The sequence below is a fragment of the Sphaeramia orbicularis genome, chromosome 11 (assembly GCF_902148855.1).
Source record: "Sphaeramia orbicularis chromosome 11, fSphaOr1.1, whole genome shotgun sequence".
NCBI lineage: Eukaryota > Metazoa > Chordata > Actinopteri > Kurtiformes > Apogonidae > Sphaeramia > Sphaeramia orbicularis.
The window spans coordinates 52547012-52564561 of NC_043967.1; the positions used below are offsets into that span (position 1 = coordinate 52547012).

At 37.3% G+C, this 17550-nt stretch overlaps 3 protein-coding genes across 6 annotated transcripts in view; 1 reads left to right on the top strand and 2 right to left on the bottom strand.

Moving 5' to 3' along the window:
• LOC115428102 (zinc finger protein 41-like) overlaps positions 1-3515 on the bottom strand; it is a 20158-nt gene extending 16643 nt beyond the window's left edge. Inside the window, exons 1-3 of one of the 2 annotated variants that reach the window (XM_030146934.1) lie at positions 3505-3515; positions 3094-3332; positions 1320-2327 (exon numbers count right to left, since the gene is read on the bottom strand). In XM_030146934.1, the coding sequence (XP_030002794.1) occupies positions 1320-2327; positions 3094-3289 (1204 nt within the window). In that variant the 5' untranslated portion in view covers positions 3290-3332; positions 3505-3515. Of the gene's footprint in view, positions 1-1319; positions 2328-3093; positions 3484-3504 lie in introns of those variants that run through there. The other variant, XM_030146933.1, reaches the window with a different exon arrangement.
• Positions 1-17550, top strand: part of LOC115428086 (glutamic acid-rich protein-like) — a 657495-nt gene that overhangs the window by 417789 nt on the left and 222156 nt on the right. The window lies entirely within an intron of this gene.
• LOC115428071 (zinc finger MYM-type protein 1) overlaps positions 1-17550 on the bottom strand; it is a 179357-nt gene that overhangs the window by 106059 nt on the left and 55748 nt on the right. Inside the window, exon 2 of one of the 3 annotated variants that reach the window (XM_030146892.1) lies at positions 10799-10815. The exons of the other annotated variants lie outside the window; for them this stretch is intronic. The gene's annotated coding sequence lies outside the window, so the exon portion shown is untranslated. Of the gene's footprint in view, positions 1-10798; positions 10816-17550 lie in introns of those variants that run through there. 3 annotated transcript variants of the gene reach the window in all.

Consider the following 17550-nt stretch of genomic DNA (forward strand, 5'->3'; position numbering starts at 1 on the left):
CTTCAGTTTGGGGGAAGTAAGTGATGGAAAATGATTCACCTAGATTTTCTAGAGGTAAAACATTTGAAACAATTATAATGCTGAAAACATTTCAACATTAAGCAAAAATAAATAAAAGCAAAGTCTGCATTTTGTACATGTAGATGACCATGTAAACAAAATTAGCTCTAAAGATGAAATACAAATATTTATTTTAATATGAAATTATATTAAGACATTAGTCATTGTTTTATAGCCCCACCCCTTATTACGATTGAATCACCTGAATTCAATGTGTCCCAATACCTTTGTCTGAATAGTGTAACTCAACATCCTAAAATGATTCTGAAAAATTCTGATTTCAGATTTTTGATTGAGCCCGATTTATTCCAGATTGGAAATTTTTCTTTCTGTAGAAGACAAAAACTTGTTTTATCCTGTGTTCAGTTCCACATTTATTGATTCATTACATTGAGTCTGATGTTCAGTTATGTAGATTTAGAAGTTATGTATTTATTACTTTGATTTCCACATTATTTTCAAGAATTCTGTTTGTTATAGCTTTAAAGATGAATTTCAGACATGAAGAATCTGATTCCTAGGTAAGATTGGGAGGGAAATGGTGGAAACTATCAACGTATGTTTTTATTGTGTTGCTTTAACCTCTTTCACCTCTAGTTCTCACCTGATGTGATCATTTGGTTCCTGTTAGTCTGGGTCTTCAACTGCTGATCTCAGTAAAAAAAAAAAAAAAAAAAAAGGTTTCTAATTACAAAAAGAAGAGAACAGGCAAAGGATGTATTTACATTCATATAATTTTTTTTTTTTTTTTTTTTTAAATGACACCATTGAAAAAATAGATAATGAAAATAAAGGTAGGAAAAATAAATCAGTTGAAATTATTGATGTAGATTTTCCTCTAAAATGTTACTGTATCATTATTCTTCGTGTTCTTCAGTCTCTGTTGGTCTGATTCCTGTGAATGTGACATTCTGTCTATTGTCTTGTGTGGATCTTCATATGTGACTGAAGACCATATTTAGTTGTGAAACGTTTCTGACAAACTAGACAGCTGAAAGTTTTCTCTCCTGTGTGAACTATCATGTGACGCTGCAGATCCAGCTTCCAAGTAAATCTTCTGCTGCATTCTGAACAGCTGAAAGGTCTCTCTCCTTTGTGAAAACTCATGTGATAATCCAAACCTGTCTTCTGAGTAAATCTTTTACTGCATTCTGAACAGCTAAATGGTTTCTCGCCTGTGTGGCGCCTCATGTGACGCTCCAAACCCGCCTTCCGAGTAAATCGTTTATCGCATTCTGAACAGCTAAATGGTTTCTCACCAGTGTGGAGCATCGTGTGACGCTCCCAATCTATCTTCTGAGTAAAACTTTTACTGCATTCTGAACAGCTAAAAGGTCTCTCTCCTGTGTGTATTGTCATGTGTCTCCTGACCTCACTTTTGTGTCTAAAACATTTGTGACACAGTGAACATTTGAATGGTTTTTCTCCTGTGTGTAACATCATGTGACTGCGTAAAGTTGACTTGGAGGTGAATGTGCTTCCACAAATTGAACAACAAAATGGCTTCTCTCCAGTGTGGATTCTCATATGGATTTTTAAATATGATTTTCGAGCAAATGTTTTCGAGCACACAGAGCAATGGTAGCGTTTCTTTTCACATCCCACATCACTTCGAGTCAAGTCATTATTCATCATTATGTCTCTGGGTGAGTCTGTTTCCTGTGTCGTGTTTTTCTTCTGAGAAAATGTTGCTTCACATTCAGAAGAACCAACCAGTTTTTGTCCTGTGTGAGTGTCCATGTGTTCCTCCAGTAAACTCTTACTGTCTGAGGTTCTCTTTACGCTCTCCATTTGGACCAGGTTAATGTCCGGCTCTGATCCTCCGCTGTCATCTCCATCAGTTTCTGTTTCTGTCTGTTCAGTTGAGCTGTTTGTTGGAAGCTTTGACTCAGGTTTGTGGTTCAGGATCTGGTCTTCATCGCTGTCCTCGGTTTCCTCAGAGTCTTCATTCTGCTCTTTGGTTTTTGTTTGTAAATTTCTATGTGGATGGAAGCTGCTGGCTGGTTCTGATCCTCCACAGTCCACTTTATTTGCTTCCATTTTGGTCTCCACAGTTTGTGTTTGATTAAAGCCATCATCTTCACTCTTCACAGGGACAGGAGTGGATGGGAACTTGGTGATATTCACTTCCTGGCTAGTCCATAATTCCTCCTGTTCCTCTTTGATGTGTGGGGGCTCTGGTTCTGGTTCCTCCTGGTCTACAATGGGATTCCACTCCTGCTGCTCAGGAGGAACCTCTTCTTTAACCACCAAGTGCTGCTGGATGTCTATAGGATAAGAGGAAATACAGTTATAATTTTCAGTTAGAGGCAGATTTTAGTGATAATACCATTACTTCAGTTGTTGGAGTTTAAAACGGGCTGACATGAAGAATCCCTCCCTTGGAGATAATAAATAATTCTTGACCTTAAAGAAAATTATCAGCCTATATAAACTAAGATCTTGAGGAAAGAACAGGAATCAGTGAGTTGAGAGTAATGATCTACAATGTTTCATATCCACTGATCCACTAATCTTATCAATACATGTAAATAATTGGTGTAAAATGCAGTTTGTCATCAGACACAACGTATTTTGACAGTTCAGAGGCTCCGTAGTGAAGATGGAAACACCATCATCTCCTAAAACATTGAGTCACCAGTAAAAGCTATGCTCTTTGATAAATGACAGATGGAGACACTTGTTTTATGTTCAGATAATGATTCATTTTGCTGACAAATATCTCAGTCTCTTCAGTTTTCTCTGATTTGATAAAATAACCTTTGACTTTATTTTGAGTTTTATGAACATCCACATGAACAGTAAATTAAATATAGGAATGTACTTGATTTTCACTAAAAAAAAATACACAGCACAGAGGATAATATAATAAATGGTGATAAATCACCTAGAAAAGGTAAAATACAGATTAATAAAATAATTGGCAGTCATCATAAATATAATTGTAGGTATGTAAAGCTTAAATAATTAAAATGTATGCCGTTTGTTTCTCATTAAGACCTTTGGCTAAACCACAGACAAATGTGTTCAAACCTGTTTTGTGTATCAGGACTCTCGGATTCCAAACACAGTCCAGTATTTGTCTTTGTCTCTGGTTTTCTTCTTTAGTTCGACAAAGTTCCTCCTCATACTCTACTATGGTTCTTTCAAAGAGCCCAAATATCTCTTCAGCAGCTGCAGTTAGTCTCTGCTCCACAAGTGACCTCAAAATCTGCACTTTTTGGGCCATTTTTCACCTTTTCTTCACACAAACTCCGTCAGAAACAGTTCGTCTCCACACACTGACAGGTCGGTTAGCAGCTAGAGAGCTAAGCTAACTTTAGCATCACTGAGTTAATAATAGATAAATCCGGAGTAAAAATTATACAGAATCTGAACAGAACAAAGTCAGTCGGTTTCATCCGGATACAGAGGTTCTACTACAGACAAAAACTAAAAGGATACAAGAGAACACGGAGGACTTCGATTAGAGGTAAACCATGTAAAGTTTGAGACGCTTTAGCGCTTCCGGGATCAGAGTACATTAGTGACGTCACGAAAGTTCCTACAAACTAGAAGACTGCAGATGATGAAGAGGAACCTGAAAACTATCAATTCAGTTAAACATATCGGTAATGAGTAGACATTTTCTATTAGTTCTGTTAATACAATTAGTTTGATGTCACTAACAAACAATGGTTTTGCTAATTGATGAAATATATCATGTTTTAAATCAAACAGATGAACTAATTCCAAATCTGAACTTCTTCAGCCCATGAGGATGTTAAAGACAAGTCAGTACATATAGCCAAATATTTGGTTCAGTCCAAAATGATATAAAGCTGAAATCTGGACTTTGCATTGTATCCAGATTGGAGTACACATTTATGATTTGTATTCTCCTCAAAGTTAAGACTTTAGAACAGGGGTCAGTAACCCTGGTCCTTGAGAGCCAATATCCTGCCTGTTTTAGATGTATCCCTCTTCCAACACACCTGATTCAAATGATAAGCCTATCATCAAGCTCTAAAGAAGCCTGATAACTACCATCAGGTGTACTGGAAGAGGGAAACATCTAACACAGGCAGGATAGTGGCTCTCAAGAACCAGGGTTGCTGACCCCTGTTCTAGAATTAACAGACTGACACTCATTGGTACATGAGGTGAAACATGTTCTGTTCTGCTGTCTATGATGTCTGATACAAGCAGATGAACAGTGGAATATTTCTCAAATCCATTTCCTCCACTCACATCTTGACTTTTTCCTTCAGTTTGGGTGAAGTGATGGAAATGGATTCACCTAGATTTTCTAGAGGTAAAACATTTAAAACAATTACAATGCTGAAAACATTTCAACATTAAGTAAAACTAAATAAAAGCAAAGCCTGAATTTTGTACATGTAGATGACCATGTAAACAAAATTAGCTCTCAAGATGAAATAAAAATATTTATTTTAATGTGAAATTATATCAAGACATTAGTCATTGTTTTATAACCCCACCCCTGTTACTATTGAAACACCTGAATTCAGTGTGTCCCAATACCTTTGTCTGAATAGTGTAACTCAACATCCTAATGTGATTCTGACAAATTCTGATTTCAGGTTTTTGACTGAGCCTGAATTAGTCCAGATTGGAATGGTTTCTTTCTGTATTAGACAAAAAGCTGTTTTTTTTATTCATATGTTCAGTTCCACATTTACTGATTCATTACATTGAGTCTGATGTTCAGTTATGTAGATTTAAAAGTTATATATTTATTACTTTGATTTACACATTATTTTCTAGAATTCTGTTTATTATAGAGTTAAAGATGAATTTCAGACATGAATAATCTGATTTCTAGGTAAATTTGGGAGGGACATGGTGGAAACTATCGACATATGTTATTGTATTGCTTTAACCTCTTTCACCTCTAGTTCTCACCTGATGTGATCATTTGGTTCCTGTTAGTCTGAGTCTTCAACTGCTGATCTCAGAAAAAAAAGCCTTGTAATTTCAAAAAGAAAACAACAGGCAAAGGATGTATTTACATTCATTTCATTAAAATAATGGCACCATTGACAAAATAATTAAGAGAAATAAACTTTGAAAAAATAAATCAGTTGAAATTATTTATGCTGATTTTCCTGTAAAATGTTACTGTATCATTATTCTTCATGTTCTTTAGTCTGTGTTGGTCTGATTCCTGTGAATGTGACATTCTGTCTATTGTCTAGTGTGGATCTTCATATGTTTCTGAAGACCATATTTAGTTGTGAAGCGTTTCTGACAAACTGGACAGCTGAAAGTTTTCTCTCCTGTGTGAAAACTCATGTGATAATCCAAACCGGTCTTCTGAGTAAATCTTTTACTGCATTCTGAACAGCTAAATGGTTTCTCTCCTGTGTGGCGCCTCATGTGACGCTCCAAACCCCCCTTCCGAGTAAATCGTTTATCGCATTCTGAACAGCAAAATGGTTTCTCACCGGTGTGGAGCATCATGTGACGGTCCCAATCTATCTTTTGAGTAAAACTTTTACTGCATTCTGAACAGGTAAAAGGTCTCTCTCCTGTGTGTATTCTCATGTGTCTCCTGACCTCACTTCTGTGTCTAAAACATTTGTGACACAGTGAACATTTGAATGGTTTTTCTCCTGTGTGTAACATCATGTGACTGTGTAAAGTTGACTTGGAGGTGAATCTGCTTCCACAAAGTGAACAACAAAATGGCTTCTCTCCAGTGTGGATTCTCATGTGGATTTCTAACTTTGACTTAAAGCAATGGGATGTCATGTGACTGCATAAACTTGACTTGTGTTTGAATCGGCTTCCACAAAGGGAACAACTGAATGGTTTCTCTCCAGTGTGGATTCTCATGTGTATTTCTAAATGTGACTTCCAACAGAAGGTTTTTGAGCACACAGAACAATGGTATAGTTTCTTTTCACATCCCATATCACTTCGAGTCAAGTCATTTTTCATCATCATGTCTCTGGGTGAGTTGGTTTCCTGTGTCGTGTTTTTCTTCTGAGAAAATATTGCTTCACATTCAGAAGAACCAACCAGTTTCTGTCCTGTGTGAGTGTCCATGTGTTCCTCCAGTAAACTCCTACTGTCAAAGGTTCTTCTCTTTACGCTCTCCATTTGGACCAGATTAATGTCTGGTTCTGATCCTCCACCACCGTCTCCATCAGTTTCTGTTTCCATCTGTTGAGTTGAGCTGTTTGTTGGAAGCTTTGACTCAGGTTTGTGGTTCAGGGTCTGGTCTTCATCACTGTGCTCTGTTTCCTCAGAGTCTTCATTCTGCTCACCGTTTATTTTTTGTAAATGTCTATGTGGATGAAAGCTGCTGGCTGGTTCTGATCCTCTACAGTCCACTTTATTTGCTTCCATTTTCTTATCCTCAGTTTGTGTTTGATTAAACTCATCATCACCTTCACACTTCACAGGGACAGTAGTGGATGGGAACTTGGTGATATTCACTTCCTGGCTGGTCCACAGTTCCTCCTGTTCCTCTTTGATGTGTGGGGGCTCTGGTTCTGGTTCCTCCTGGTCCACAATGGGATTCCACTCCTGCTGCTCAGGAGGAACCTCTTCTTTAACCACCAAGTGCTGCTGGACATCTATAGGATAAGAGGAAATACAATTAGACTTTTCAGTTAGAGGCAGATTTTGGTGATAATACTATTACTTCAGTTGTAAAGTAAAGTAAAGTAAATTTTATTTATAGAGCACTTTTCACAGACAGAGTCACAAAGTGCTTTATCAATTCAAATCAGAATCAAATTAAGTTTACAGAGACCCAACAGAATCCTTCAGGGGCAAACACTTAAGTTGTGTTTGTTGTAGGAGTTTAAAATGGGCTGACATGAAGAATCCCCTCTTGGAGATAATAAATAATTCTTGACCTTAGAGAAAATTATCAGCCTATATAAACTAAGATCTTGAGGAAAGAACAGGAATCAGTGAAATGAGAGTTGTAATCTACAATGTTTAATATCCATTGATCCACTAATCTTATCAATACATGTAAATAATAGGTGTAAAATGCAGATAGTGAAGACAGAAACACCATCATCTCCGAAAACATTGAGTCACCAGTAAAACCCATATTCTTTGATAAATGACAGATGGAGACACTTGTTTTATGTTCAGATAATGATTAATTTTGCTGACAAATATCTCAGTCTCTGCAGTTTTCTCTGCTTTCATAAAACCTTTGACTTTATTTTGAGTTTTTCTGAACATCTACAAGAGCAGTAAAGAAAAACACACTTGATTTTCACTAAAATATACACAACACAGAGTATTTAAAAAATGGTGATAAATCACCTTGAAAACGTAAAATACAGATTTTTTTAAAAAAAATTTGCCGTCATCACAAAAACAATTGAAGGTATGTAAAGCTTAAATAATTAAATAAAATACATGCCGTTGTTTTTTTTTTGTTTTGTTTTGTTTTTTGCCATTAGGACCTTTGGCTAAACCACAGACAAATGTGTTCAAACCTGTTTTGTGTATCAGGACTCTTGGATTCCAAACTGTGTCCAGTATTTGTCTTTGTCTCTGGTTTTCTTCTTTAGTTCGACAAAGTTCCTCCTCGTACTCTGTTATGGTTCTTTCAAACAGCCCAAATATCTCTTCAGCAGCTGCAGTTAGTCTCTGCTCCACCAGTGACCTCAAAATCTGCACTTTTTGGGACATTTTCACCTTTTCTTCACACAAACTCCGTCAGAAACAGTTCGTCTCCACACACTGACAGGTAGGTTAGCAGCTAGCGAGTTAAGCTAACTTTAGCATCACTGAGTTAATAAGAGATAAATCCGGAATAAAAATGACAGAGAATATGAACAGAACAAAGTCAGTCGGTTTCATCCGGATACAGAGGTTCTACTACTTCGGTTAGAAAAAAACACTAACAGGATAACAGAGAAAACGGAGGACTTCGATCAGAGGAAAACCATTTAAATTTAGAGACGCTTTAGTGCTTCTGGGATGAGAGTGCACTCGTGATGTCACGACAGCTACTACAAAATAAAAGACCGCAGATGGAGAGGGGGCTACAGATGATGAGGAGGAACCAGAAAACTATTAATTCATTTAAACGTATCGGTGTTGAGTAGACATTTTCCATTAGTTATGTTAATACAATTAGTCTGATGTCACTAACAAATAATGGTTTTACTAATTGATGAAATATATCATTTTTTAAATCAATAACATGCAATAATTCCAAATTTGACCTTCTTCCGCCCATGAGGATGTTAAAGACAAGTCAGTACATAAAGCCAAATATTTGGTTCAGTCCAAAATGATACAAAGCTGAAATCTGGACTTTCCATTGAATCCAGATTGGAGAACACATTTATGATCTGTATTCTCCTCAAAGTTCAGACCCTAGAACAGGGGTCAGTAACCCTGGTCCTCGAGAGTCAATATCCTGTGTGTTTCAGATGTATTCCTCTTCCAACACACGTGATTCAAATGATAAGCCTATCATCAAGCTCTGCAGAAGCCTGATAACTACCATCAGGTGTGCTGGAAGAGGGAAACATCTAAAACAGGCAGGTTAGTGGCTCTCAAGAACCAGGGTTGCTGACCCCTGTTCTAGAATTAACAGACTGACACTCATTGGTACATGAGGTGAAACATGTTCTGTTGTCTCTGATGTCTGATACAAGCAGATGAACAGATGAACTGTGGAATATCTTTCAAATCCATTTCCTCCACTCACATCTTGACTTTTTCCTTCAGTTTGGGTGAAGTAAGGGATGGAAAATGATTTCACCTAGATTTTAGAGAGGTAAACCATTTGAAACAATTATAATGCAGAAAACATTTCAACATTAAGTAAAAATAAATAAAAGCAAAGTCTGCATTTTGTACATGTAGATGACCATGTAAACAAAATTAGCTCTAAAGATGAAATACAAATATCTATTTTAATATGAAATTATATCAAGACATTAATCATCATTTTATACTATTCAAACACCTGAATTCAATGTGTCCCAATACCTTTGTCTGAATAGTGTAACTCAACATCCTAATGTGATTCTGACAAATTCTGATTTCAGGTTTTTGACTGAGCCTGAATTAGTCCAGATTGGACCTTCTTCTTTCTGTAGAAGACAAAAAGCTGTTTTTTTTGTCATATGTTCAGTTCCATATTTACTGATTTATTACAATGAGTCTGATGTTCAGTTATGTAGATTTAGAAATTATATATTCACTACTTTAACACATTATTTTCGAGAATTCTGCTTGTTATAGAGTTAATGATGGATTTCAGACATGAATAGTGTAATTTCTAGGTAAGTTTGTGAGGGCCATAGTGGAAACTATCAACAAATGTTTTTATTGTGTTGCTTTAACCTCTTTCACCTCTAGTTCTCAGCTGATGTGATAGTTTTTATCTTATAAGTCTTACTCTTCAACTGCTATCTCAGTACAAAAAAATGTCTTCTAATTACAGGACGACAGTAGATGAAGAATGTATTTACATTCATTTAATAAAAAAAAAAGGCAGCATTGAGAAAATAATTACAAGAAATAATTGTAAGAAAAATAAATCAGTTGAAATTATTTATGCAGATTTTCCTCTAAAATGTCACTGTATCATTATTCTTCATTTTCTTTAGTGCCTGTTGGTCTGATTCCTGTGAATGTGACATTCTGTCTATTGTCTTGTGTGGATCTTCACATGTGACTGAAGACCATATTTACGTGTGAAGCGTTTCTGACAAACTACACAGCTGAATGGTTTCTCTCCTGTGTGGAGCCTCATGTGACGCTCACAATCTATCTTCCGAGTAAATCTTTTACTGCATTCTGGACAGCTAAAAGGTCTCTCTCCTGAGTGTATTCTCATGTGTCTCCTGACTTCACTTCTGTAACTAAAACTTTTGTGACACACTGAACATTTTAATGGTTTTTCTCCTGTGTGGGACATTGTGTGATTGCGTAAACTGGACTTGCAGGTGAATCTGCTTCCACAAATCGAACAACAAAATGGCTTCTCTCCAGTGTGGATTCTCATGTGGACTTCTAACTTTGACTTCCAACAGAATGTTTTCAAGCACACAGAGCAGTGGTGTGGTTTATTTTCACATCCCACATCACTCAAAGTCCAGTCATTTTTCATCATCAAGTCTCTGGGTGAGTTGGTTTCCTGTGCCGTGTTTTTCTTCAGAGAAAATGTTGCTTCACATTCAGAAGAACCAACCAGTTTCTGTCCTGTGTGAGTGTCCATGTGTTCCTCCAGTAAACTCTTACTGTCAAAGGTTCTTCCCTTTACACTCTCCATGTGGACCAGGTTAATGTCTGGCTCTGATCCTTCACCGTTGTCTCCATCAGTTTCTGTTTCCATTTGCTCAGTTGAGCTGTTTGTTGGAAGCTTTGACTCAGGTTTGTGGTTCAGGGTCTGGTCTTCATCGCTGTCCTCGGTTTCCTCACAGTCTTCATTCTGCCCATCAGTTTTTCGTTGTAAATGTCTATGTGGATGGAAGCTGCTGGCTGGTTCTGATCCTCCACAGTCCACTTTGTTTGCTTCCTCTTTGTTCACGTCAGTTTGTGTTTGATTCAGCTGTGAGCACTCAACTTCATCTTCACTCTTCACAGGGACAGGAGTGTATGGGAACTTGGTGATATTCACTTCCTGGCTGTTCCACAGTTCCTCCTGTTCCTCTTTTATGTGTAGGGGTTGTGGTTCTGGTTCCTCCTGGTCCACAATGAGATTCCACTCCTGCTGCTCAGTACGAACCTCTTCTTTAACCCCCGACAGCTGCTGGACGTCTGTAGATACGAGGAAATACAGTTGGACTTTTCAGTTACAGTTAGATTTTGGTGATAATACTGTCAGTTCTATTGTAAGAGTTTTAACAGCTCTGACATTAAGACACCCCCCCCCCCCCTCCGGAGATAATAAATATTTTTTGACCTTGGAGTAAATTATGAGCCTATAAAAACTTATCTTTAGTGATGAACAAAAATCAGTGAGAAGAGAGCCATGATCAAGATAAGTTTATTGATTAAATACATCATGATACACACTCCTGAAACCTCAGAAAACTGTGATTTAGACCTGTATATAGGAAAAGGTAATAGTTTTGTAAACAGAACTATCAGATTTTCATTTCAAAAATACATGTTACATGTAACATTTCTTAATATTTGTAAAGCTTAAGTATCATACTTGGAAATGAAAATATCCTGTATTAACTTTTAAAAGCCTGAACATCCATAAGCATCTACTGATCTAAAATGTTTAAGACCTGTTGATCCATTAATCCTATCAGTACATTTAAGTAACTGGTATAAAATGCAGTTTGTCATCTCTTCATGGTCATCAGATATGACCCATTTGGACGTTCAGAGGCTCCATCGTGAATGCCAGGGGCGTTTCTAGGATCTGACCTTTTTTGGGGGGGCTCAGCCCCCTAGAAGCAGCTGACATCCATTCTTGACACAGAATTATTAGGCTAATGATCATAATCCAGCTTTTAAATATCTTAGAAAAGTCAAAGATTTTTCATAAAAGCATACAGTATATAACAAGAATGTGTGATAATCCAACCATGTATGTACAAGTTCCACTGACGTACAATCCCACTACTATATCAGCCATTTGACCAGATGAGAGTCTAACATCATCTTAAACCTACAATGTATAATATTAATGATTAAGGATGAACAATGATCACCTTTTCTCCAAAATTAGTGAATGTAAACTGAGGAGAAGGCTCAGTTGATCACAGCTGCCTATTATATTGTGTCTCACCATTTTTGGCCTATTTCTAAAAGCCTATGCCTTCTAAATGTGATGTAGTACTGTGTAAATATGATATGGAATTATGTGCTGTCCATGACATGGAGGAAGGTAGTTCATGTCTCAATACATAACCCTTTTAAGCCAAAAAGAACCTGGTGCTAGTTTGGTGCCGGTGCTACAGCCAGTGCTTAACTGGTTCCAGCCTGGTGCCTCCAAAGAACCGATTTGCCTCTCCATATGCCAAGAGCTAATCTGAGCCAAGTCAGAGCCACGTCATTACATCATCGTAAAACGTGATCATGTGACTGGGTCTGGTGTGGGAGATACTCGACCAGAAGCAAGCACTGCTCTTGTGCTTACAGCCTATATTGTAATCCACAGGCGAAAAACACAAATATGGGTTTCTATATGACATATGTAGAAATATAATGTAAAGATAGTCTGTAAACAGATAATTAGTGAGGTCAGCAGAACAGTATTGTTACCCAAGTTAATGTGAGGCACAGGAAAACACGGACAAAATGAACTTTATGCATTTCAAATGGGTTTATTCACACTGAAGTAAACAAAATAAATTGGCTCAAATAAAAAAAAAATGCTTCAAAAACTTTACAAAAGGGAAGAAAAATCAGGTGGTGTTGCTGTGAATCTGCCTCTTCCATGGACAACTGTAAAGAACAAAACAAAGAAACCGTGCATTAATTTGACAGGTTCTCCATAATGTGGACAATAACCCCGTCTACTGAAACACAGTTCAGTGAACTACTGTTAGACCCATAATCCTGTCTACTGGAACACGGTTCAGTTCACTACTGGGTTCAGTTCTGACTTTTATCAACCCATCGAGGAAACAGCGTTTCGGAGAAAACACAGAAATGTTATTGTTAGCTTGTTGCTAGCATACCAGCAGCTAATGATTTAACATCTGTAACGTTTGTAGCTCACTTTAATCTCTAAAGTCGACTTTTTGTGAGCTATTAACAATGCGTTTTTGAGAAACAAAACTTACCGGTATCCTTTGCCGCTGTTTGAACACCAGACTCGTCCACAGTCCAAAGCCTCCAGTCCGTGTCTGCTGTGTCCCAGTTCAGTGCACCGGTAGTCGGATTCACCAGCCTGTCCCTAAAACCCAGTCCAGCAGGTCCAAATGTGGGATTCTTTTGGGCCGGCTGTCTGGCCCCGGTTTAGCCCAGCTCAAAGCTGGTGCCTGCCTGGAACCGGTTTCACCGGTGCTTGGGTGGTGGAAACACAAAGAACTGGTGCTAAGTGAGAGGCACCTGCTCCGAACCAGCCCTGGAACCAGTTTGGTGGAAAAGGGGTATGTGCGCTTACAATGGTAGACAAGTGCAAGTAAGGTTGCAGGGAAAACGTGGACTGGATTTTCAGTGATGTGGGCGTACTCTATTTGGACAAGTGGAATGGACTGGATAACGACAGACTGAAGGGGCTCTGTACCTTACACTATGAAGTGAAGGGAAACTGACAGATTTATGATCGTATTTAAGTTAATAATGACAGGTTATATGATTATTTATTTAAACTCATATTCTGGCCAAATTATATCGAATTTGTAAAAATAAATAAAAAATAATAATAATTAATTATTTAATTAATAAAAAGCACCAAATCATTTAGGGGGGCTTCAGCCTCCCTAAAATAATCCTAGTGACGCCACTGGTGAATGCAAAAACACCATCATCTTCTATAACAGGGGTCTCAAACTCCGATCCTCGAGGGCCGGTATCCTGCATGTTTTAGATGTTTCCCTCTTCCAGCACACCTGACGGTCGTTATCAGGCTTCTGCAGAGCTTGATGGTAGGCTTATCATTTGAATCAGGTGTGTTGGAAGAGGGATACATCTAAAACATGCAGGATACCGGCCCTCGAGGATCGGAGTTTGAGACCCCTGTTCTATAACTTTGATTCACCAGTAAAACCCAGGACTTGGATAAATGTCAGTGTTTGGAGACACTGGGTTTGTGTTCAGCTAATAAAATATTCTGCTGAGAAACAAAATCGAAATTTCTCCTCTGCTTTGATTAAAACAAAAACATTTGAATTTACTCTGCGTTTTTATGAACATGTACATGGACAGAACCCTAAATATAGAAATATACTTAATTTTCTCTAAACAAAAAAAAAAAAACAAAAAAAAAAAAAAAAGAAATCAAAACACAGAGGATGATATAATCAATGGAATTAATGGTAATAAATCACCTATAAAAGGTAAAATGCAGAGAAAAATAATATTTAGCACTCATCACAAAAATAGTTGTACGTATGTAAAGTTTAAGTAATTAAAATGTATGAAGTTTGTTTTTCCTTAAGACCTTTGGTTAAACTAGAAACAAATGTGTCCAAACCTGTTTTGTGTATCAGGACTCTGGGATTCCAAACACAGTCCAGTATTTGTCTTTGTCTCTGGTTTTCTTCTTTAGTTCGACAAAGTTCCTCCTCGTACTCTGCTATGGTTCTTTCAAACAGCCCAAATATCTCTTCAGCAGCTGCAGTTAGTCTCTGCTCCACCAGTGACCTCAGAATCTGGACTTTTGGACACATTTTTCACCTTTTCTTCACACAAACTCCGTCAGAAACAGTTTGTCTCCATCACACACTAAGAGGTCGGTTAGTCGCTAGTGAGTTAAGCTAACTTTAGCATCACTGAGCTAATAACATATAAATCAGGAGTAAAACAGACAAAGAATGTGAACAGATAAAAGTCCAGTCGGTTTCATCCGGATACAGAGGTTCTACTGGTTCGGTTACATTTCAACAAATACTATACAGGAGAAAACGTCGGACGTTCATTAGAAATAATCCGTGTAAAGTTAGAGACGCTTTAGTGCTTCCGGGATCAAAGTGCATTTGTGACGTCACAAAAGGTCCTACAAAATAAAAGACTGTAGACGATCAGGGAAAAAAAGAGACTACGGATTATGAGGATGAACCAGAAAACTATGAATTCATTTAAACGTATCTGTAGTGACTAGACATTTTCCGTTCGTTCTCTTAATACAATTAGTTTGATGTCACTTAATGAATGAATGTTTTTATCATTGTCTTGCATACAGACATGCCCAGCCCTTACATGGGCTTATAAGACACCACAAATACAAACCAAAAATCAAATACCACAAAAAAGGCACAGTATATAAACAAAACAAAATACTGACCTATTTAAACAAACACATCTGCCGCTTTTTCTAGGCTTTACAAACAAATAATGCTAATTTAAACACATTTGAACTAAACAACCATTTCATCTTGTCATCATCAGTGCTCTAGAACAGATCAGGATTTCGGATAAACATGTCATCAAACAAAGAGGCTCTCTGTTCATCATATAGAGGACAATAAAAAAGAAAATATGATTCATGTTCCACTTCCCCCAAATCACGAAGTCCACAAAGTCTGTTTTCTTCTGGGTCACTAACAAACAACAATTTTGCTAATTGATGAAAAATATCTGGTTTTACCTCAGTGAGATGCATTAATTCCAAATCTGAACTTCTTCAGCTCATCAGGATGTTAAAGACAAGTCAGTATATACAGCCAAATATTTGGTTCAGTCCAAAATGATACAAAGCTGAAATCTGAACTTTCCATTGTATCCAGATTGGAGAACACATTTGTGATCTGTCTTCTCCTTTAAGTTCAGACTCTAAAATGAACAGACTGAGACTCATTGGTACATGTGGTGAAACATGTTCTGTTCTGCTGTCTATGATGTCTGATACAAGCAGATGAACAGATGAACTGTGGAATGTCGCTCAAATCCATTTCCTCCACCCACATCATGACTTATTCCTTGTTTGAGTGAAGTCAGTGATGATTCACCTAAACTTTCTAGAGGTAAACCATTTAAAACAATTTTTATAATGAAAACATTTCAACATTAAAATAAATAAAAGCAAAGTCTGCATTTTGTACATGTAGATGACCAAGTAAACAAAATTAGCTCTAAAGGTGAAATACAAATATTTACTTTAATACGAAATTATATTAAGACATTAGTCATTGTTTTATAACCCCACCCCCTATTACTATTGAAACACCTGAATTCAATGTGTGTCTATACCTTTGTCTGAATAGTGTAACTCAACATCCTGATGTGATTCTGACAAATTCTGATTTTAGGTTTTTGTTTGAGCCTGATTTCGTCCAGATTGGACCTTTTTCTTTCTGTAAATGATAAAAAGCTGTTTTTTTATTCATATGTTCAGTTCCACATTTACTGATTCATTACATTGAGTCTGATGTTCAGTTATGTAGATTTAGAAGTTATATATTTATTACTTTAACACATTATTTTCAAGAGTTCTGGTTGTTATAGAGTTAAAGATGGATTTCAGACAAGAATAGTGTGATTTCTAGGTAAGTTTGTGAGGGACATGGTGGAAACTATTGACAAATGTTTTTTTGTATTGCTTTAACCTCTTTCACCTCTAGTTCTCAGCTGATGTGATCATTTTGATCCTGTTAGTCTGACTCTTCAACTGTGATTTAAGTACAAAAAAAAGTCTTCTAATTACAGAAGGAAGACCAAAGATGAAGGATGTATTTTCATTCATTGAATTTTAAAAAATGGAACCATTGAGAAAATAATTAAGAGAAATAAACTTAGAAAAATACATCAGTTGAAATTACTTATGCAGATTTTCCTCTAAAATGTTATTGTATCATTATTTTTCATGTTCTTCAGTCTCTGTTGGTCTGATTCCTGTGAATGTGACATTCTGTCTATTGTCTTGTGTGGATCTTCATATGTGACTGAAGACAAGAGTTACGTGTGAAGCGTTTCTGGCAAACTATACAGCTGAAAGGTTTCTCTCCTGTGTGGAGCATCATGTGACGCTGCAGATCTAGCTTCCAAGTAAATCTTTTACTGCATTCTGAACAGCTATAAGGTCTCTCTCCTGTGTGGATTATCATGTGTCTCCTGACCTCACTTCGGTCTCTAAAACATTTGTGACACATGGGACAATTGAATGGTTTCTCACCAGTGTGGATTCTCATGTGTCTCCTGACCTCACGTCTGTCTCTAAAACATTTGTGACACAGTGAACATTCGAATGGTTTTTCTACCGTGTGGGATGTCATGTGACTGTGTAAAGTTGACCTGTGTGTGAATCTGCTTCCACAAAGTGAACAACAAAATGGCTTCTCTCCAGTGTGGATTCTCATGTGGCTTTCTAAATGTGATTTTCCAGAAAATGTTTTCGAGCACACAGAGCAGTGGTAGCGTTTCTTTTCACATCCCACATCACTTTGAGTCCAGTCATTTTTCATCATCATGTCTCTGGGTGAGTTGGTTTCCTGCGTCATGTTGTTCTTCAGAGAAAATGTTGCTTCACATTCAGAAGAACCAACCAGTTTCTGTCCTGTGTGAGTGTCCATGTGTTCCTCCAGTAAACTCTTACTGTCAAAGGTTCTTCCCTTTAAACTCTCCATGTGGACCAGGTTCATGTCTGGATCTGATCCTCCACTGTCATCTCCATCAGTTTCTGTTTCCATCTGTTCAGTTGAGCTGTTTGTTGGAAGCTTTGACTCAGGTTTGTGGTTCAGGGTCTGGTCTTCATCACTGTCCTCGGTTTCCTCACAGTCTTCATTCTGCTCATCAGTTTTTGTTTGTAAATGTCTATGTGGATGGAAGCTGTTGGCTGGTTCTGATCCTCCACAGTCCACTTTATTTGCTTCCACTTTGTTCTCCTCAGTTTGTGTTTGATTCAGCTGTGAGCACTTAACTTCATCTTCACTC